The sequence below is a fragment of the Larus michahellis genome, chromosome 2, assembly GCF_964199755.1.
Source record: "Larus michahellis chromosome 2, bLarMic1.1, whole genome shotgun sequence".
In the NCBI taxonomy this organism is placed as follows: domain Eukaryota; kingdom Metazoa; phylum Chordata; class Aves; order Charadriiformes; family Laridae; genus Larus; species Larus michahellis.
The window spans coordinates 139,991,396-140,014,835 of record NC_133897.1 but is presented as its reverse complement, the minus strand read 5'-3'; the positions used below and the strand labels follow the sequence as shown (position 1 = coordinate 140,014,835).

Below are 23,440 nucleotides of genomic sequence, written 5' to 3'. Positions count from 1 at the left end.
CTTACAGCTCAATTTACAGTGCCCCTGAAGTGCCCCCCCATTCTTTGCCTCTTTGTTTTCTTTCTACTCCTACACTTTCCATTTTTTTCCAATGCCTGCTGTACCATTTTTTTCTCGAGCCGTCATTGTTGCTTCAGGCAGTCCCTTAAACATTGGAAGGGGGTCTGTAAAACAACAGCCAAAACCCATCTTCACACACTTTCTCCTATCTGCAACTGAGTCAACACAGACCAGACTCTAATTTATTCTACCTTTTCCTAATTCTAAATACAGATATTATGCAACCAACTGCATGAAAAAGTCAAATGTCACTTTCTTTAGAAAGATTACTTCAAGTTTAGAAGTTAATAAACATGGCTCTAGAGGATGAGGCTGAGCTCAGCTTCATTTCCAAACCCCAGACAGCTCCTTTGCAATGTGTGACCGGGAAACCACGATATCGCTAAAAACCCCCTGAGATTACAGCTCCCAGTTTTGCAATATCATAAATTGTAAGAAAGATAAAGCCTGCTCTAAGCTCTACGATATACAATTTATTTTAATAAAGCCCATTATAAAATAACTTACATTGTAATTCTCAGCAAATTACATATTTAAGAAAAATAATTTTTGCTTCAAAATTCCTTTTTCTAATGAAGCAACGTATAAGCAAATAGATATGTACTGCAGAACTGACTGGAGAAAAGCAAGTAGAAAGCAGGAAGGTGTTTATAACATTGTTTTCTTGTATTTTCACACATCAGGAAATTGTCGTTTTCACCTGAAGGCAAGAAGCACTGGGTAGTCTATCGGAACCCCGTCCTGCCTGGTCAATGATGTTCTGTGACTTGCATTCCTGTTCAGAATAACATCAGTTACCAGATACAGAATACTTCCTGATGTTGTTTTGCATACTTACTTAGAAGTTTATGAGATAAAGAAATGTTGATTGATTAAACCTTCCTCTAAAGTATAAAGCACAATCCAGCAGCTTATTCTTATCCCTACAGCTAACACTGCTGGGTACTGACGGTCAAACGCAAAGCTATGCTTTGAACGGTCCTGGAACGACCCATCGGGGAAGAAATTACATTTAATGAAGTATTTTAAAAAATATATGTTTTCAAACATAGGGCTCTGCATAGGCTTTACTGGTGTAAGTCATCCATCTGAGTAAGTGAAAGTATGTACATGTAAGATGATCTGTGCTGAAGTCAGCAATGCGTGACTGCAATGCAAACAGGTGTGAACTCATCTGAATCATTTCACAATGTGGCTACAAACGAAAAGTGCAAACGCAAACAGCACAATGCCATCTGTTTGGGAAATTTAGTTGGGAAATACTAACAATGACTATGTGAAATTTCCCAGGCAAAACACTACCTATTTGAAGGAAGAAAGCAAAGTGAGGACACGGTACAGAACCTGTCACAGTGGGGAACCTGCGGACAGGGAATATACCCTCTGTCTCATCACCAAGCTCAGCAACATCTTCCTGCCCTACAGCATGGTAGAGAAGAGTCCGGTCACTGCTAGAGCAGCAGCTGCTCTGTATTTCCAGAGCCCAATGTAAATTACCATTCAGATTAATTGTTTTAGATTGAATTTCTCCACTGTGCAATCAACTTGGGAAGGAGTTGATTCATGTGACACTACAAGGAAGCCTCTGTCGGAATAGGGTGATCTCACTAAAAGAATAGATGTGGATGTCTCAATGATGTCGCATATTTAAGATGCTATTTCCTTGCTTGCGGTCACATGAAATATTATCAGTATTCTGGTAGTTCAAACATCTGAAAAAGATACCATCCATCATCAGTTTCCATGGAGGTGTATTATAGAGGACATTGACAAGTCTTTCTTTAAAATTCTGTTATTTTTACATGTTTCTACAATTGGAAAAAAAACATACAGAACAAAAATTCTTAAGTAAATGTATTTATTATTGTCAGAGTTTTGATGCAGAAATACTGTTATTTCAAGTATAGACTTAGAATTCCGTTTCATTGTTCTTTATGCCAAAACAAGGGACAAGAACACCCTGGTCAACTGCATTTTGATCAGGAGGGTCAAGTTGTGGTTTCAGATATTTACGCACAAATCTCATTGACGGTAGGATCAATTATTTGCACATGAAGTGAGAATCTGCCTCAAAAAAACCCACTAAAAAGATTAAGAACTCTTGCTGTCTTAACACCTTTTTACACAGAAAAGCCACTTACATACGTGGAGAAAACATATATTCAGGACAGGAGGCAAGTTCTCAAAATCCATGTCATTTTCATTGCTACGATATTAAAATGCAAATCAGTCTTTTAATATGGACAACCATTTGTGACACAAACCGAAGAAACAGCTCTTCCCCCATTCCATAGTTTTAACGTCATATAACTCAGTGAATACAATTTTCAGAATAGACCTCTGTTTCACCTGTCCATTGTTTTGAGAAGCTAAAAGCTTAGTTCTTTATCAATGGTAATGAAGCAAGTTTCTGTCTTTTCATATGTTATGTGAGCATCAAATACCAAAAGAGTGATCTCATTTATTTCCAAGAACGCCTTGTGCATTAACTGGTGCAGCTCAGAGCAGGATATGGATAATGCTGAAAACAACTACTGAAAAATAAGGTTTTATGCTGAAAACAATTACTTCTCTTAACCGCAACCTCTTTAGCATGGGAAAAGGCAAGCATCAAGGGACATGTGGGCAATAGGAAATGGTTTTGTAGTTGTTAGTAGCATCTTCTTTCTTCCTTTGTACTACGAACAAAAGCTAATGTTAAAGAAGTTATGAAGAGAAAAACAGATTACTTCTATTTTAATGATAGGATTTGCCTAAGTAAATGTTATCTTCTGAAAGTGAAATTCCCATTTCACGATTCAAAGTTTCAGCCTCTAGACCTACAGCTTGAGTTCTGTCTAAATGCAACAGAGGACACAAAGCAAAACCATCTCTTAGTTCTAGAGGTCATCGCACTCAAGGACACCCAACCCAAGCCAGGTCCTAGAGGAATGATGCGCTCACCATCCTGAAATACCGAGGCTGAGTCGGGCGCCAGTTATCAACCAGAGGGAGATCAGGTTCATTCTCAGCATTCTTGGATAGGCTGCGGAGCTTCGCCATCTGCAGGAGAGCAAAAATCAAGGTGTCCTGATGGAAATCCCTTGGGATCAAATCCACAGCCCAACAATTAAACCAAGAAGGCTGGTCCAGCTGGGGAGAAAGCCTCCTTCAAAGTTGTCAAGATGTCCTTCACCCCATCACCACCAGAACTGTACTCATGTTCTTTTCCTATCAGTAATATTATTAGAAATAGTCAAGATGGAAAAAATGGGTCCTAGCTGAACAGAATTGTGAAAAGTACTGTCATTTATGTCTACAGAACTGCGTATAGCCACAGAAGCTGTGGGAAGTCCTCAGAAAATGCAAATAGAACAGTCTATGCCCTAATAAACCCCTCCTACTCTAACCCTGCCTTAGTATCTGATTGTTAAGAAGCCTCTGGAATGGCAAGGTGTAAGGATATATTCTGCTGCAGTCACACAAAAAAGTCCATTATTAATAACAGAAATGTAACTCTGGGTAATGACTTGGTCCCGGTTTTAATCTGTTTGTAAACAGGGTCTGCAGCTTGACTCACTTTGGCAATGTTTTTTTAACCAAGGTATGTTTTTTTGATGGATGCCATAAGAAGAGTTCTGCCCATACTCTTAAAAACTGTATAATGTTCTTCCTGTATTGCTTTCTGATTTTCAAAGGATGCAACACATATACCCACTTACAGATACATTATGTTCATTTGTGGTCACTGCCATGCACAACATTAGTCAGAAAGCGTATCCCCTGTGATTCAGACACTTGACATTTCCCTGTTTGAATGGCTTCCCATGAAAAGGATGCACATGTTTTCCCTTGAAAATGTAGCCCCACGCATGGCACTCATCAACTTTGTTCGCAACTAGCTTCAATACACTAATATAACTACCTTTTATGGTACAGAGTTCAAGTCCAACAGAAGCAGAACTTCTGTCAGGGCTGTAAAAGCTGGGTTCACTGTGACCGTACTAATTCCAGTTTACGGACTGAGCTATCTCAGGCTTCTCAACATTGCTCTTCGCTACACAGCACAGAAGAGCCAGCTATCTCGGTCTGCCTGAACAATGATGAGGTCGCATTTATAACCTGTATAGTATGCATCTGAAATTAAATTTCAGTTTTCAGATGAGGAATAATTTGTATGGGAACAGTAGGAAATGAGAATAGTTTGTCAATTTTTTTAATACTGATAAAGTACTGTTAGAGAAGAGATTGCTGGTTTTTATTATTATTTGTGGAAGATCTGCCCTGCTCGGTGAAAAAAAAAAGGGTGCATATATTCAGGCTATAGCTACATAAAGGTGAAAAAATTAGTCTGCAATGGGATAGAGTCACTCCACAGCTAAATTCCTACCATTTCATTAAAAGTAATCTGAGCAGCTAGGCCACCCACTCTACATCTCACTGGGATTTCTGGTGAATTGATTTTTCCTGCAGAGTACTGATTCGCAGTGACTGCACTTATCCTTGTGGCTAACATACTATTACCATCTGGCTGCAAAAGCATCCAAGCGATCCACTGTAAATGCACATGCACTCAAAATAATTACTATTAATGAGGCTGCCATGGTAGTACACTTTCTAGGATTAGAAATAATTGGTAACACAATCCTCTTTTATGAATACACTATTAAGACTGCAGACACTCTGGAGTGAGGAAAGTCTTTCTATTGCATTTGTATAGAGTACCTCACATACGCTGCCAATTCTGCCTGAAAAGCAGTTATCTCAGGATAAGAGCCAATGTCCCATCTATATGTAGTAATTTCTGTTTTACTTTAAATGCTCCATTTTTTCTACAGTAGGGCCAGTTAGAGGACATTGTCCACGCTTCCCAAAACTCACTAACTTTAGATAAGGTGAAAAAAAGGCCATGACCCAAATACAGAAATGATCAAAAAAATCTTTTCATGAAGCTGGTTCAACGATGTGATTAGTTATTCCTTTAAAAACACATTTTAAATCAGACATGCTCAGTAATGACTACACTTTTCCCAACAAAATCTGTAGTCGATCTTCTGTAATATAAACTTCTAAGCAGATTTATGTTGTGGAAACCAGTCAAACCATATTTGCACCAGCTTCAAAATAGCCCACATATTTTAATTTTCAGATGGGCAAGGAAACAGGAAGCAGATCAATTCAATAAGCTGTGAAAATTAAGCTGTAAATTATACGAATACATTACCATATTTCATCTCTTGCCAGCTAAGGTTCCCATCATACCTGAGTTCTATTCTTTAAAAGATAAAGAGCCACATAAATACAATGTACTAGAAGATCAATACAATGAAACACCTTATCACCTTGAGAACCTAAAATGAAAAGTTGTGTTTCTATATATAATATCTACGTAGGATATCAGTCACTTGATTAATGTTCATGTTCTCACTATCCTGGAGTTATGAAATTTGTGATTATCGTATCATTATAGTCTGCTGAGCAGAGGAATAACCTCAGATAAGAAAACTGACTTGTGTAGCACAAGTAGAATCATAGGCTGAAATGTGATGAAAGAGGGCCTTTACATTTTTATAAATGGGACTGGCAGGGAATACGGATTAACACGAAATACTTCTTCGTGGTAAGTGACCAGAGAAGGCTTTCAAATTAACACGAAATTATAGTTATCTTATGCTGCTCCTGTTTGTGAAAATGTTGCTGGTATACCTTCTACAAACATGGGTATCAAGCACCTGACACAACACTTCCATAATTTTCTTGGTTATGTGATGCCACCTAGAAGGTGGGGCAGACAGAATCACCAATCCCACTGAATTTGTGTTCTGCTAAAAGATGTTTTTGAAAAAAGCATACTATAAGAGACACGTTTTCAAAGCAGAATGTTGAAGAGTTGGAAATGACTCCTGCTTCATTCGGTGTGCAATGTAGTTAAGGTATCTGAAGGTCCCACTGCATTTCGTTGCAGGTGGTCACTTTTTCACATCAGCTTTATTTCATAATTTTCCCAGTAATTACTCTCAAACATTCATCATGATAAGCAATGAACACTTTATATGAGGAAGCTTGACACAATATAAATTGTTGTAAAAATCCTACATGATCAAAGTTGTTGGTGCAAACCTAACACAAGCTTTAGCTAAATGTGTCAATGTTCTGATTTAAACGCTTGCAGAAGAATACAAGTTAATGGCTTGCGATTTCCTACATGGGCTCTTGGTGTAATGCAGCGCTTTGAGCTCTGTGTAAAATAAAAGGTATGACCCACATCCAGCTCCATCCTTTCCTACTAGGAAGAGTTAATATCGTGGGAACACAAGGACTGGGAAACAAAAAGAGAACTGCTCTTTCCTTCAGTTGATGTTGCAAGAGGTCTCTTGCCCAAGGGAGCAAGAACTCTTAAATATAGTAACTCCTGCTTGCTGTGTCACACTCCAAACTGCTACGAACTCTTGCCATCTACACTGTGATTTATATGATTTTACTGATTTATAAAGCTCTCTGTTGTCTGTGGATTTGAAACACCATGATGCCTAACATGGGCTAGGAAACAATGAGCAGTTCCACGCAGAGCAGGTCATCAGCCCTGCCCAATTAGTTGATGTAGGAGTCATGCAGAGGCAGATAAAGATGTGTGTCTAATAAGTTGATTGATTGTAGACTGCAGTTCTTTGAAAATTTGTACAGGTTCCCTGTGGAGTCCCAAGGTATTCAGTTATAGTCTAAGGCATTCAGTTCTTCACTGTCCTTTTAATTACGCAATTTCTCACAGAATCCAATGAGCATTTTCCTTGTCAAAAGATAAGATCAGGTTATGGCGTGTAACTAAGAAGAAGTGGGTAAAATAGCATCTATTTGAAGTTTACCTGGTCTGAGCTGACTATGATAGGTTCTCTAAGAATAATCCAGGTGATGCACTCTTCACAAGGTGGAGTAGTGAAAGACCCATGGTATGTCCAGTAGTCACGAGATTTCGGGAAAAGAACTGAAGGATCAAAGTTGGGAAAAGGAGCTGCTTTCCCCTGAAAAAAACCCACAACAAAACTAAACAGAAAACTCTTCAACAGCTGTAGTCAAGATTAAGTAGAGATGTAGCTCTGGTATTTTAAGAAACAGCGAGTGACTCCAGTACTTCAAAGGTACAAACTAAGGAAACTGAGCACATATCTACACAATACATAATGATGCAGTGTAAACATAAGTGGACTGAATGACCCTCACAGATGGGCCCCGAGAAGCACGACAGGGCATACAACGCCATAATGCTACTTCTTGTACCTGACCCTAACTCATGTGAAGTGGCATCCAGTACCAATGTGCTTCACTCACTTCTGTGCAGAAATACTCCTCCTTCTGGCCTCCTTTCTTACGGAAATTCTGCCTATCTATTGAATATTGGATTACGTCACCGTATAATAAAGTGAGACAGGTACTCTAGATTTATAATATTTGTGCTAATAGCAAACAAGACAACCTATGAACTATACATTGATGGTGAGACTCTTATCACGTAATGTTATCTGAGACACAGGTGTCTAGTCAGTGGCATTTCCAAGTTCCATAAAGCAGCAAATTTCAAGACCGAAATGTCCAAAGGTGCCTTTCTTTTATCACTGACCACTGAGGGAATAAGACTCCATGCCTAATTTTTAGATGAGTGAAGTTTGGTGAGATGACTCTCATTTTCACAAAATTGTAAGGCCCTCTACAGCCAAAGAAGGCTCATGTGTAAATGGAAGAAAGGACTTTCCTTGTTAAGGAGAAGCTACCCATGGTTTTATTCACAACTATATTCTGGCAATGTTGCAGAGCAGAATTTGGAAACTGGAAAGTTGCGCCTCTTGATTTTTTCTTGTCTTGAGAATTTGCAGCTATCTCCCTACAATGAAACGCCCAACATCGTTACCTTTGTTTTGATAGCATTTATTTCTTCAAGAATTCTCTTCATCTCTGGTTTGGGAGTTTTCCCTACCTGCAAAGAAGAAAGCATGAGCTTACCAAAGAGTTCTGCTTAATCACGGAATCATGGAATCATGAAATTTTTCAGAGTTGGAAGGGACCTCTAGAGATCATCTAGTCCAACTCCCCTGCTAGAGCAGGATTGCCTAGAGCACATTACTCAGGACTGCATCCAGCTGGGTCTTGAAAATCTCCAGGGAAGGGGACTCCACAACCTCCCTGGGCAGCCTGTTCCTGTGCTCGGTCACCCTCACCGTAAAGAACTTTTTTCTCATATTTGATCGGAACTTCCTATGTTCCAGCTTGTGCCCGTTACCCCTCGTCCTGTTACTGGGAACCACTGAAAAGAGTCTGGCTCCATCCTCCTTAAACCCACCCTTTAGATACTTACAAACATTAATAAGGTCCCACCTCAGCCTTCTCCAGGCTAAAGAGACCCAGCTCTCTCAGCCTTTCCTCATAAGGGAGATGCTCCAATCCCTCAGTCATCTTTGTTGCCCTACGCTGGACTCTCTCCAGTAGTTCCCTGTCTCTCTTGAACTGGGGAGCCCAGAACTGGACACAGTATTCCAGTTGTGGCCTCACCAGTGCAGAGTAGAGGGGGAGAATGACCTCCCTTGACCTGCTGGCCACACTCTTCCCTAGACAGCCCAGAATTCTGTTGGCCTTCTTGGCAACAAGGGCACATTGCTTGCTCATTGATAGTTTACTGTCTACCAAGACCCCCAGATCCTTTTCTTCAGAGCTGCTTTCCAGCAGGTCCACCCCTAACCTATATTGGTGCCTGACATTCTTCCTCCCCAGGTGCAGGACCCTACACTTGCTTTTGTTGAACCTCATTAGGTTCTTCTCTGCCCAGCTCTCCAGCCTGTCCAGGTCACGCTGGATGGCAGCACGGCCCTCTGGGGTGTCAGCCCCCCCACCAATTTTCTTCTTTATCCTATTTTTTTATATGAGCATCTAAATATATATCAACTATAAAACTACAATGCATTAACCCAACCTGTCACCCCTACCAGCTTAGTAAGCTATGTCTTCTGTCTGTACCTTCTGTCTGTACCCCAACAGATATTACGATCCAAATGAGGAAGTTATATCAGTTTAGAAACTCAGCATCACAAGTAATTTCACAATACAACTATTCCTGTTGACATTGAATTTTAGCCTAATAAAGATAAAAAACTCTTCAGACACAAGTACAGAATTTGGAAAAACTTTCATTCTAGTTTAAAATATAGATTTCATGGGCAGATCTACTGTTTGCAATTGCTGATCTCAACACGGATGTCCATCTTTCTGTCTCTAGTGAATATTATTAAACAAGAGAGAGCAAAGGCCAATATTTCAGGCTAAGACTGCATGTCCCCAAAAGAATTTTAAAAAAGAATGAGTTATATATATTGTTGGTGAGTTAGTTTTGCCTGGGAGAAAATTCATGAAAAGCCTAGGAGTGGTATCTGTCCTTGAAATCAGTCCATGATTATCACAGAAGACAGCTGACTGCCATTGGTCAGAGGGCCACTACTGACATCGTGTCCCCAGAACAGGGGCAAATACATCTGGATTTACAGCTTCCACCCACCACATAGTGACACAATGGTTGCTGGGACAAGCGTCTGTAATTTGAAATAACATGACTCATGCTCCATAACTTGAAAAGCATGCATTACTGAAAGTCAAGCCCTTCAATGTGGTATGATCCCTAGAAAACAAATTCAGAGGGTTTTGCTTTTTTAACCCTGTAAGAATAGAAAACTCCATGGTAGCAGTACAAAGAAGGATTGCATGTTTCTACTTACTTGCAAAAATATGGCCAAAACAGCTATTCCATCAGTTCTTCTCACAGCATCAAGGTAATTACTGTAGTTGGGATTCCAGTGTAACAAATGTAGCTGGAAACAAAGAAAAACATGCTAAAAAAAAATCCATTATCGAATAACAAGCCATCAGATGCTGAATTTAGAATTCTGCATATACATGGGAGAGTTTGGGGCAAAAAAGAATAAGGGCTAGGCCTTCAAAAAAAAAAGAAAAAAGGGACAGCAATTCATATATGAGTTACATCAGCCATATACTACCATTTAGACTTGTATTTGCATTAAAATAAACTATAAACATCTTAATATGGAAATTGCAAAAAAGAACAGAAATCTCATCTGAAAGCTGAAGAACACAGATAAGATGCTTAAGTAAGCAGGCAGGACATGCAGTTCAGAAGTCACCTACTGATAAGCGATTCACTTCTGTTTGGCTTTCAAATTACAGCAATTCTAGCAAAGAATCCATATGAATGTAAGCTCTGTATGTTATTAGTCTACAGTTCTCATCTTTCCTTACAATCCTGTAGTGGTAGAAGATCAAGGTACCACATGCTTCCTCCTTTCTGTTGCTACAATTTTATACTTCTGCTATAATGCTATACTTTCACAATACTGTTTTAGTAAGTTTGCACTGCTTCTCAGTAATTCAGGCGTGTTGTCCTAGGTTGCAAGCCACATTGGTTTGAGAACATGGAAACTTTTGTTTCACATACTATTCTTCTATTCTTCTGCTGTGAGAATTACTTCAACCTGATACACATTTGTAAGGATTGATGGGAGTAAGAAGAAAATGTCACAGACAAATAAATAGAAAGAACTCCTTGACAAGTAGACAAATGACAAATTTTGTCCCACCTGAAAATGACTAATGTTTCTTTACACCCTATTTTAAAGTAAAAAGTGGTGAGTCTTACCTCTCCTGCATATCTCACTCCATTCACAACGTGCTCAGAGCCATGGTCGTCAGATGAACCCCAATGAAAGTGAAGCTGACGCAGCCTGTAGACTCCTGGAAGTGGCCCACCTCTCAGCACTGCAATTGATAATCTGCATCAGCATTAGACTCGGGTATCTTCCGATTTTTTACAAAGAAATACATATCTCTCTCTCTCTCTATCTCAAAAATATGTACATACATATTTACATATTTACTGTACAGATGTTCTACGTTCTGAGAGTACTGAGTACCTCTTAGAAATCTGCATTGATTTTAGCAGCACTTCAGGCAATCATCTTCAGCTATATCCACCTACAGGCAGATGAAAATATTTTGTGTCCAGGTTTCCATTATAGTCAATAGAAATCATTGGTTTAATACAGCTGCATAAATGTGTATCTAGTACCTTCTGGGATATGTCAAAGACACATACGCAGGACTGGAATATCTGATACGAGATCTGTAGAACAACTGGATTTTTCTAAAGCAGTATCTGGAGGCAGGGTGAAATACATTAGGTTATCAAAAATGGCATGTTTGGGTAACTGAAGTAAGACCTTAATTAGAACAGTCAAGCCTCGGGTACTTCTGCTTGTCTTAAGGTAGACACTCAACAGATGGTGACCTGAATTGCCCCTTCAACTCCATTGATTAATTATGACTCCATCTCTGTTGACTAGAATGGGAGTTTAGAGACATAATCCACCTACATTTAAAAGTCCACATAAACCACATAAATTTAGGTGTCTTAATCTCTCCCTGAATTCCTTCTAATATCTACCTATATCAAAGCCCACAAAAATAGCCATTATTAAGATGAACTGCGGAAGTGCTGGACGATAAACAAATTCCCACAAAATGCTACAAATTTTGTCTCTTACTGCAGGCTATGACTTATTTGGTTAAAAACCTATGAAATTACTGATGTTGCTTCTGCTATAACAGCTGCTCCCTCTGGCTATGGAAGAGGAGAAAGAAAACAGCAAATGAGCCAGAAAAGCAATCACTGAGAATACAAACTTATTTTCCTAAAAGAAAAGTTCAGCCTGTGATGAACAATACCCTTTATTCTAAATAATCTTAACATTTTTACATTATGTACCGAATGAAGGTGGTGTATTTGAAAGGATCTCACAATAAAAAGGGAAGAACTTTTTCACATTCACCAAATGCTAACTAACATTAAATTCTCATTCACTTTATTTGGAGGTAGAAGTTATAGCATTACTATAAACCATTCAGCAGTTCTCAAGAACAGGTCTTTATACGCTAGAGAAAAATATCCTTAAATCTGAAAAGGAATGAAATCCATGATCATCTCAAGAAATAAAGTACTAATAGTATTCTTTACTGAACATTAAAAGCAAGGTATTACTTTCAACAAATTCCTTGTGCTTGTTTCCACAGACATTCAGTCCTGTGGCCGATGCAGGCACCGTAACAGTAGTAGCTGCCAAGACCACCAATTCTTCATTAAAATAGATCTGTAAGACCAAATAATCCAGTTTAAGGTAAAAATGTGTCATTATTTCCACTGATGGGCCATCAGCAGACATTTTCGACTGGGCGTTAGGTGAAGCTCTGCATCACCTTGTGCCAACACATTCCTACTTCACTCATCTATAAATAGACAGTAGCTTTTACTTAACACACTTCAAGCAGACAGAATGATGCAAAGACTAAGATGACTATAAACCAACACCTCCTGGAGGACAAAAAGGTGTTTTCTTTCTTTTAATTGCAAGTGTGCAGTATAAAACATAGAAATACATAAAATGACAGTGTAAGAAAAGGAAATTTCCCTATGCTTTAAAAAAGTAAAGTAAATGAAACAGTAACAAGAATTAAGTTCTCCAACATCTGAAACATAAAAAATCCCAAACTATGTCCACAAGCTCAAAGTTGGTAAAAAAAAAATAAATCTTTATTTTTTTAAACATGTGGCTTGGAACCTATATTCTAAAGGTATCTTTATCCTTTTGGGTTTTTGTTTTCAGAAAACACTAACACACCTATATACCACTTAGAAAAAGAATATGAGGTAAAAGTTTATAAAAGAAACTATCGTATCTTTAAGTTGTTTTTCAGTGGCGTTAAAATACAGGTTTAATTTTTATATATTTACATATTTATATGTAACAGGGAATTATTCTAACTATTACATAGGAAATGTTCACCTTAAATATATGAAACTCCCGGTTTTGAGGCTGCGATAGCTATTTTCCTACCACAAAACACTTACGAAAGGATGCTTTTTTAGAAGGCCCCATGACTCACTATGAGCTTCTTCCTATGACACTGCATGAAATGAAAAGTGAGAGCTTTAAAAAAGGAGCCTGCGGGCTCACTCCCCGATATATGAGTAGCCAGCCTTTCTCTTAGCCCTCTGAAATACTGCATAATCCCTTTCACATGGCTAGCTGAATGGCTGGACTTACTTCTGATTATTGGAAAAGCGGCATTTCTGTTCTTGTTTCTGCTCTACAGGAAGTAACAGGACAGTCACAGGTGACTTACCAAAATGTAACTCCCTTGAACTTGCTGTCATTAAAGTAACACGGCCCAGCTGCAGGAATATACAAACCAGGCCAGGAACACAAGGGAGAAACGTATTTACTCCTTTTTGGTGCCTTATCATCGCAAACTCTCATCCCATTTCTCAGTGACTGACTCTTTATATGTGTTTGCACATCACCCTCCACCAGCCTGATGCAAGACATAAAAATGTTACGTCAGTCTGAAGCGCTTGCTCAAATTCCGTGTCCCTCCATCCACGTTGAAGAACGGTCTATCACAAAGCAGTCCTGCATGGACACTCACTCAGTTCCAGTAAAAACGCTCACCTTTTTTCTGATCTATCATAAACCGAGCAGCATGAGACAGAACTGGCTAATAAAAGAATGTTTTTTCCCACTCCACTTTACCTTAGTTAGCAGGGTGTCATTAACAACAGAAACGTGACAAGAAGGTTTTGAAACAAGTCCATCCACTCGCTGAGCATCTTAGATAGGGGTCTGGTTGTTAATCTGTGCTAATGTCAATTGTCATCAATCCTCAGTAAAGTAAAACTAACAAAGTTATGCCTACACAAACGCCTACCCCATTTGCTGTGAAGGTATTCTGTGAAAGTCAGGTGGAAAAACACAAGGAGCACTAAACAGACTCATGAGGTGAGCTGTGCTTATAAACACGAGAAGAACTAACTGTTCTCACAAGATTTATGATCCTCACATACTGCCAAATCCATAAAATGAACCGGTAAACCGCAATGAAATTAAATTAGTATGGTATTACTGTATGACAATTGAAAAAGATACATTACCTTTCTTAAGCTGCTTTATAAAAGAATCTAACAGTGCAGTATAAAACCCAAAGCTTTTAATATCAATGCCGCATTTTAGATGTTATAAAAAAGCCTCTGCTCACAAGAGGATGTCTGTACTGAAGCACTCTGGCCAACTGCAGGGATAAAATGTATTTCCTAAAAGCGTTTGGAACATTTTACACAGTTCTCAATGAAATTTTCTTTAGGCAAACACTGACCACATATGAAGAAGAACTACTTTTGTTTGCATTTTGAACTTTGTACTCTTACAGGGCCAGATAGGGAAAAAGACAAGTGTCTGACAAATCAGCGTGCCACCCACCCTCACCTGCACTTCAACACACCTTTTCCAGTTTCATGCCTATTGATCAGAGCCTGTTCATCAGTGAGCTCCCACATCATCTGTGCCTGTGATCTATGCTAGGGCTGAAAATCCCCATCCCATCACTGCTTGATCTAAACAAGTATCTGAGTTGCCGTTCAGGCCAAAAACCATAGCAGTGGTAGGCTGCCAAAGTACCCAAGTTCTGGTATGGGTTTTATTGCGGCCATCACAAGGTGGCACAACTACCTAGGAGGTTTTGATTTCAGCTCCCAGATCTTTCCTGGATTTTGAGACTCTGGCTGCAAGGATTTTACAGTGCTTAAGGTCCTTCTTCCACATAGATATGCTAAGACAGGCAACTGAGTTCACAACAATATGTTAACTTGCACAGAAAGGTAGCTGAGGCATGACACAGCTCCCAAAGCAAGTATCTGTCATCAAAGCCTTCAATCATACAGCAGATTCTTAAAGTCGAGCAGACTTTATAAATAGCTAGAGATAAATTCTCCAATTCCTTCCACTAGACTAACTCCAAAGATAACAGCAATAAGGCCTTTTTCAACGCAATATGTGAATTACATTGGATGGCACTTTTCCTGGAAGCTTCTCTCTAATCATTTGAGTTTAAGAAACTATCCAAATCATGAATATTCAAAGTATTCCTGGCAGAGAAGACGCAATGGAAGTAAAACTCTGAGACATAAAAAGTAATTAATTTTATCACTCACCTTTGCAATTTATTCAGCAATCTATTTCATCTACCACTAATGAAAATCTAGATATAACTACAGATATGGGTATGACTACCCTAACTGAAAAAGTTAGGAAAATACAGGAAGCCTGTAGTTTTCTGGTTAACTCATAAATAATTCAGATAGACAGACAGACTAATAGATAGACAGACAGACAGAATGTCTTTGCTCTAAAGGAACAAAAGCTTCATTCCTATATGATTGCTATTACATAGGTATGTATTATGCAGCAGGTGTTCCTTTACACAAAAAATAAGTCACTGTACATATCCTAAAAAACTTAAAACATGCTCAAGTCAGTAGGATTATGCACAGTGGAATCTGTCCTGCAATTCGCATTATGTTAGAAAAGGAATACCACCCACAGACTCTGCAGGCAATGGTATAACAAAGGAGACATAACAATAAATACTGAATGTTTCTTGCCTTCAAGGAGTTGAGAAATACACCTACTTTTTTTCCAGTGAGTCACTTTTTATTTCTGAGATCAGAATACAACAGTTACTGAGCAGTTCATCTGGAAAAAAATTCAGAACATTCCAAAACTTCCTGCTCTTTGCAGCCACAGTGCTGCATCCATGCTGTAGGTTGCTGTGACCATATACTCCCTCGCATGCAAAATCTGAGTAATTATAACAATAATTACTTTGATACTTATGCAGAAGACACAACCATTGATATGTCTGATGCTGTTCCAACAAATAAGAGAGATGGTAAAAAATGGTAAGTAATGGTTATGGAGGTCTTCTCATATGCCAAAGCTACATCTCCTTACTGATGTATTGTTATCAGACATTAATAATATTTTTATTCAAATAACACTAAAGATTCCCACTTTGCTAGAAAAGTAACCAAACTCTTGACTACATAGTCATTTGTGAGTTCTGGTAGTGTATTAACTAGTCCAGCTTACATACATTTTGATCCTCAGTTTTCATGAAACCCAAGTCATTCATTAAAAATCCATTACGTTAAATACATGCTTGTAGATATTTAAGATCTCAACCTATTAGTAAAATTCCTCCTACTAATTATAGCTGTCAATCCCAGTTATATTGTAATAGAAACTGGAACTTTTAATGCAGTTAAGAAATAAGTCTGTACACTGTGGAAGACAGACTTTTCAGTATTTTACTGAAATTGACATTTCTTTTTCCTTTTCTTACCATCTCATGTACTATAAATAATAACATAATTCTGTTGACCTTGATACAAGAATAAAGAGTGAGGTATGCATTTGATTTTTCCTTTTTATCTCAGTACTAATGCAATTTCAAACTTCTTTCAGTAATGTTTTTTCCTTTGAAATCTAGCCAACAGTATTAACATGAAATGTCAGTGGTTCTGCCAACATAAACTAAATATTTCTAGCACCTGTTACACAAAACAGACATATCTCTTCAAAATATATAACCACACTAACTCTTAAAAGCTATGCATTTTACATGCAGCACATTGTATGCGGTCGTAAATATGAGTGGATAAAAGATTTTGGACATTAAAGCTGAAACAATGGAATTTTTCAGCCCTATAAGCCTCATCAAGACAAAATCTCCCAAATGCCGAAGGGAGTTTTAACTGATTAAATACCATGACTTTGTGGCAACATCTGGTTCATTATTTCATTTATCAGAGATTATATGCATACAGTTTTCAAATATTGTACCTTCAGCCACATACACAGTTAAAGATGTTCTGCTGGGCATCTCAGATAGCCTTGAATGGACGAATGCAGCCCTCACAGACAAAGCCTGGACTCCATGCTCCTGGAAAACACCACAACTGCAATGGCTTTTGCAAGTGCAGAAATTTACCTTACACCTTAATTCATCCTGCACCAAGCTTCTTTGCAGCTCTCTCCATCCCCTAGGATTTTACCTATGGACTTTAGAAGTAGTCACAGGCCTTTCCCCTCAGTTGTGCAGGGCAGTGGAGTCACAGAAACCTGTACATCACATGCAGGCTGTACACAAAGACCTTCTGACAGCCATGAGCTCTCAGAGCCCACTCTGTCTTTCAACAGTCACTGATACATAATGACAGCTTGAGATGAAAACGAAACTAACCTGATCTATCGAAAGAATCATCAAATACAACTCTGCAGGTTTTCCCATTATTGAGGATGGTCTTAGCTGCACCGGGATCATAACTAGCAAACCATGGTAGCAGGGAGGGATCGTAATGCACTTCTTTGTTATTGATTTCAATAGGTGACTGGTGGCGTCCTTTGGCAATCGGGTAATTTTTGTGCCACTGATCCGGTCCTAGAAAACATCCAGAGAAATATATTGAAAACCTTTTCCAGATAGGAGTGAATTATACTTGATTACAATAAATGCAAGCTTAGCTTTGCTTAGCTATAGAACATCAATAAAATGAATTAATAGGTAGGTTACTAATCACCTGGTTGTTAGTCACGACCTATCAAGAGTCTCATTGTATAAAAAGCAATTAGATCATTGTAGTTGGAATATTAGACACTGAAAGTCATTGGGCTGAACCTAACTCTCACAGCAACCCCAGGACTTTACCTAGGAGGAGACTGACACTACACCAAGGAAGGAAACCGGAGGTATATACTCCAAGTCCAGCAACAGCTAGAAATAGGATGCGATATACCCAAATATGCTTTGAGCAGCCTGGTCTAGTGGGAGGTGTCCCTGCCCAGGGCACAGGGCTGGAACTAGGTGATCTTTAAGGTCCCTTCCAACCCAAACCATTCTAATGAATCAACTGTGGCACCATCTACCCATCCGGAGATAGAAAAGGCCACTGACAAAGAAGACGGAATGTGGATTTAATTATCGTCATGGTTTTATCAGGAACTCCACGTGGAAAAAGCCTGGAATAAGAGGCTGTGCTGTTCTGAGGAACAGGCCGCCCGGGCGTCCCACCTCTGCTGCGTCAGAGGCTGGCCTAAAGCTGGATTTTAAAGCTCTGTCACATTTTAAGTTATATTAGCGGCGGGGAAACTGACTTCATTTCACTTGGAGACCTCCGCCACCGCCTCCCCTTCCACCAGCTTCCCCTCTTTCCCACCGGCGAGTGGCCACCACCCGGCCGTGCCACCCGGCCGCGCCGCACCGACCCCGGCCCGCCGGGACCCCGTCTTCCCCTCCGGAAGAGGGGCCTTCCGTTCTGCCTGGGGTTTTGCTCCCGGAGCCGCTGCGGAGGGGGGAGCCGGGCCGGGCTCCACTCACCGTTGTCGCCGTCGTAGCCCCACGGGTAATAGTTGGGGTTGATCATGGTGGTGGAGCCGCCGTTCCCCGCCGCCGCCGCGCCTCAGCCTCTCCCGGCGGCTCTGGCAGGACGGTGGCCTCGTCTCACGGCGGCTTTTTATAGACTCCCGCCAACTCCATGCCGAGAGGGACGGCAGGGCCCCGGCCGCCGGGGGCGGGGAGAGCCGCGCTCCCTCACGCCGCCCGCCGCTGTGAGGCGACCCCGCCGTCGGCCCGCCGCCCCGGCGCCTCCGGCCGCCGGCTGCGGGGAGCTTCTCCTCAGAGGTGCCCGCCGGGGGACGAGGGGTGCGGGGACCCCGCTGTGTGTGTGTGGGGATGCAGGGGGTGATCCCGGTGTGGGAGACCCAGCATGGCTCCCCGGCTGTCCTGGGGCTGCAGGGAATGGAGCCCAGCCGAGACGGTGCTGGGGAGGCCTGGTGAGGCGTGTGGACCAAACTCCCTAAGGCGTACTCGGGTACGTGCTCGATAAATGGCCCTGCGAGTTCATTGAACGCGACCGGACCGAAAGTGCATCGTGCTGTTGTGCATCCGTAATCGTGGCAGTTTAATACAGTGAACGCAACCGGACCTGTAAGTGCCGAATTGAGCATCACTCAGAATCGAAGCCCAGCCGCCCCCAGCCCCTCTGGTACCTGAGGATAAGCTGGAACGCAAGGGGGTTTATTTTCTGCCAAATTCTGTTAACCTTTAACCCAACAGGGGAAAGGGGCTGCTGAAAAGGGGGTATGGAAAAGCATGAATGAACTAGATAGATACATAGAATCATAGAATCATGGAATCTTCATGGTTGGAAAGGACCTTTGAGATCATCATACAGGCGATGCGGGACTATTTTTCAAATTCAAATAAGGTATGTGTACATATACACAGAGATGGATGTACACATAAACCAGGAAGCTTAACCTGGCTGGTTAGGAGTTTAAATTTACAGGTCACAGACAGGGTGGCTGGGCTTTTTATGGTTGTTTAGAGAAAGCCTGATCGCCCTACGACTGCATCGGGTTAGGAGAGGCTGGGGAGTCCACCATGGCAATGTGTTTCCCCCACGATGCCCGGCACAGCCCTGCTCCAGAGGTCAGCTGGGGATGAGGGGATGCATCCAACAGCTTCTGCCTGCGAACGGCTATCACAGGTTCACACCCTTCCCTATGAAATTCCCACATGTGCCCTTGGGCTCCAGCACTGCTCCCTGCTGCGCCGTCTCCCATTGCCTTCATAAACAGCTTCCCTGCAAAAATTCGGTAGCGTTAATTGCCCCAGGCCTTTAAAAAGGTGCTGTTTCCTACTGCAAGGATTCTTGGAAATTGGAAACCATTAAACTAGCTGAAGATCCAGTTCCTGCCAGCTCCAGATAAAATCTTTTTTATCAAATTAAGCATAGGATCTGTTTGTTTTGCTTCAGCTCTAATTCTCCTTTCATTTAGCAGGGTGTTATGCATCGAATTGCACTTAAAATTGTAAGCATACTTGTGATCGTGCACACATTCCTTATGTGGCTCACATGTGATACACAGAAATCAACTGACTTCTAAAATATATTTGTTGTTCTGACACATAGGGCATTATCACGTGAGTTACAGAAGACAGACGTTGGCACCAGTGGTGTAAAACAGATGAAGGACTGACTAAGCAGAAGGCAAGACATTGGACTGAAAGGTGAATTATTGTGATTTGAATTTTAGTAGACTTTCTGAATAAAAAGAAGTGAGATTATTTTATTTGATAGTAATGAAGTGGGGACAAAAGTACAAGATGGTTAAAGAAAAATGCAAATGGCACAGGCTGGAAGTGTGGGGTTGTCAGAAAAGTCCAGTACCCCTGAATGCTGTGTGAACTACAGTGGGTGAAATTTAGTAGCAGAAAGTGCAACATGGTGATCCTGCACCATGGTGTTGTCTGATATATTTTTTCTGATCTGAAGTGGAAGTGAAAGGGAAGGAGGAAGAGTGGGATTCGTTGGTCATAAAATGTCAATAACCATTACCAAGCAGGAACTGCTCACAAAAAAACACACACAAACCATGGGCATGTCACTGGAGCTTGAGAGACTGGTATGACCTCCTCGGAAACAGGTCTGTTGTCCTTGTAAAGCTGAATTAGGATGAATTGGAACAGGTGCAGGGGAGACAAGGGAACTAAAGAGCCTCTTTTACAAGAGGAGACTATAAAAGCTTAGTGTGCTTTGCATAGCGAACAAATGGTAAGAAGCGAAGTGACAGCTGTCTGTACAAACACATCATCAGAGAGGTAAACACCAAAAAACAAGAAGAGTTATTGAAGCTAAAGAGCAATGTCAGCCAAGGAAAAACTACCCAAGGTATTCCAGTAACTTTGCAATATTAAAAGTGGAGACGTCGATAAGGTACACAGGAGCTATGTATTCATGCCCTACAGAGCACATACTATTTCCCACCTCTTCCTCAAATTTCACTGCCATTTCCCACCATCTTCTCACGGACAAATCTCCAGATCCAGAGCATCTCCCTGTGACTCAGTACACTTGCCACTGTTCCAGATGGAGCTATACTGGAAACATGACCGTAGCCTATCTGTAGTAACCCAGGACTATGCACCTCTATTTCCTGTCCCAGCATTTGCTCAGATGGAACCCAGCTCTCTTCACTTTTCCCAGTTTCTCAGTTTATTTTTATAAAAACAGCTTTGTCTTGCTCTTGAAAACCAAATTAGTGTTAAGTCAGGAAAACCATAATGAGAAAAGAAGAAGAGAAGAGGAAAAGAAATAAGAAACAGTTCTAGTCCCTTCTCTGCTCATGCACTGAAGTTGATCAGTTGATCTCGCCTGCCACATATAAAGCTTCACCACTCTCTCCATTTTTCCAATATGTGTCCTGCTCCCACGAAAAGAACCTCCTTGTCTAGCCTGAAGGAGGACGGCAAGAAGACAAACCCCTGGGCAATCTCATCTCATCTCATCTCATCTCATCTCATCTCATCTCATCTCATCTCATCTCATCTCATCTCATCTCATCTCATCATCTTCCATAAAATCAAAGATTTTATGAATATATCACAGAATCATTAAAACTCCCCCAAATCAAATGTGAAGGCACAATTTCACACCCACAGCAGGATAGGAATCATGCCGGTGACACATCAACCACAAGGCAGGTAGTTTATAAGCCTGGCAGGACATAAGCCAGTTTTGTGCATAAAGGTGTCACTTATATGTGCCAAATCCTAGAAGACTCCCATATGGAGGAGAGGCATCAGTACCAACAAGATCTGCAATGGAGGGAATATGGAAACCAGCAAACATCATGGATAAGCAAAGACAGGGATTAGAGCATTTTGAAATAAAAGTAGTAATGATCTGAACTAAGCTGGGGCTCAGCATGGACTATTTTAATATGTTACCTTAGCTACCAAGATTGTTTTCGGTATTGGTGCTAATTCATTTAAAGCTAGTCTCCTTTAACACTCTTTCCACTGTCTGTAATTGCACTCAAAGAAGCAACACTGATAGTTACTTATCCACACTTGAAAATGAATATTTTGATGATAAGAATAATATTAAAGAAAGAAAGAGGGGGGAAAAAAGAAACAAACCCACGATAGATGTTTACTTTCATTGTTTTAGAGCCATTAGTCATTTCTAAGGAACAAGCTATAGCCTCACCCAGTTTTCTTAATGAATAGTCTAATGTAAAGCACTGTATCTTTTACACCTACAAGGACAAATTTGAGGTTGTACTTTACTGCCTGGGTACAAAGAGACTCAGTAGATACTGAAATTCTGGTCCAGAGCTCTAAGACACATAGAGCATTTTTCCGGAGTTACTGTTTGTTTTGAACTCCCTGGCATTTAAATGTCCTAAAAGGGACTGTGGAAGGAAGAAGCAATCTAAGAAGTTTTAACCTTATACACTTTAACAGAGGCCTTTAAATCAAATAAGTAAATTACTTCAGAGTAAAAAAAAAGATATCCTTTGTGTACCTGCTTTCACTGAGCTCTTTTTCTGTGGGACTTGAGAGTCACCAAGAGTACCAAATGAGACATGCAGCCTCCTCCTGTCTTCTTCCTTTATGATCCTCTACCCCTTTCATCTGGATTTCCCTCCTTTCCCCACCTGAGTACACTGTGTCCTTCAACACTTCTCTCCAGGTAAAATGCTCACTCACTTCCTTCTCAGAAAGACCTTTAATAAAAGCACTGGCCTTACCAGTGGGAGATCTCCATGGCCTAAGTTCCCTGCATGTTATAGATAAGAGAAGTGCTTTAAGCAAATATACAGGTGGTGTAGAAGACAACAGTCAAAATTAAATTTGGTCTAAAGTGGAGGTTGAAATAAAAAAGCTTTCACAGACCAAAGTGATATTCGCTATTGGATGACAACATATCTGCCACAAACCACATCACGGTATACTCAGCTATGTTTCCAATTTGGAGACTACTGCATTCAATGAAATACATTTTCAGGCAATATGTCAATAAATGCTTTGAAAGTATGGATAAGATCTGGGAGAAAAATAAGCAAATACATTGTATATATTAACATGTTTTCTGTTTGATCTTTAAGGCACTTGAACAAATGTTTTCCCCTCAAATACTGATTTTTCAATGAGCAAAATGCTCAGATATGTGTCTTCCCTGTGAAATTCTGCGTAGTCATTCAGGTTTCTTATTCCTATACCACAGATTTTCTCTATATGCATTGCTAAGACTAGCATTTCTTCATAATTTTTAAAAAGGACGATGCTTTTTAATTTGACAATAAAATTCCTTTGGATCCCAATGAGGCTCCTAATTTCTTTTGAAAATGTGTATTATCCACACATATACTTATGGGATGTATTACATCGTAGAGTTATTACTGTTGGTAATTGCTCTTTATAATAGTAGCAGTCAGAGCACCTATCCTGCTAGATATTGTACAAATTTTTAATAAGGCCTTCTTCAAAGGCCTGAGAGACAGATGGGAAGCAGGTAGGCAGTCAGAAGCACTGAGAGTAGCTCATAATTATGAAGCAGAATAATAAGACAGTTAGAAATAGGATTCCTGTATACCTGATGATTCATCCCATGCAC

The 23,440-nt window shown here is 40.3% G+C and overlaps 1 protein-coding gene across 1 annotated transcript; it reads right to left on the bottom strand.

Annotated features, from left to right (window-relative positions):
• Positions 1-1,906: 1,906 nt before the first annotated feature.
• On the bottom strand, positions 1,907-18,465 carry LOC141739658 (carbonic anhydrase 3-like). The gene is made up of 7 exons (XM_074577375.1): positions 18,355-18,465; positions 17,221-17,418; positions 10,730-10,848; positions 9,795-9,887; positions 7,943-8,008; positions 6,903-7,058; positions 1,907-3,102 (listed from the first exon to the last, which is right to left on the bottom strand). The coding sequence occupies exons 1-7, from the start codon at positions 18,398-18,400 to the stop codon at positions 2,983-2,985; spliced, it is 798 nt and encodes a 265-aa protein (XP_074433476.1). The 5' UTR covers positions 18,401-18,465; the 3' UTR covers positions 1,907-2,982.
• Between the last annotated feature and the right edge of the window lie 4,975 nt (positions 18,466-23,440).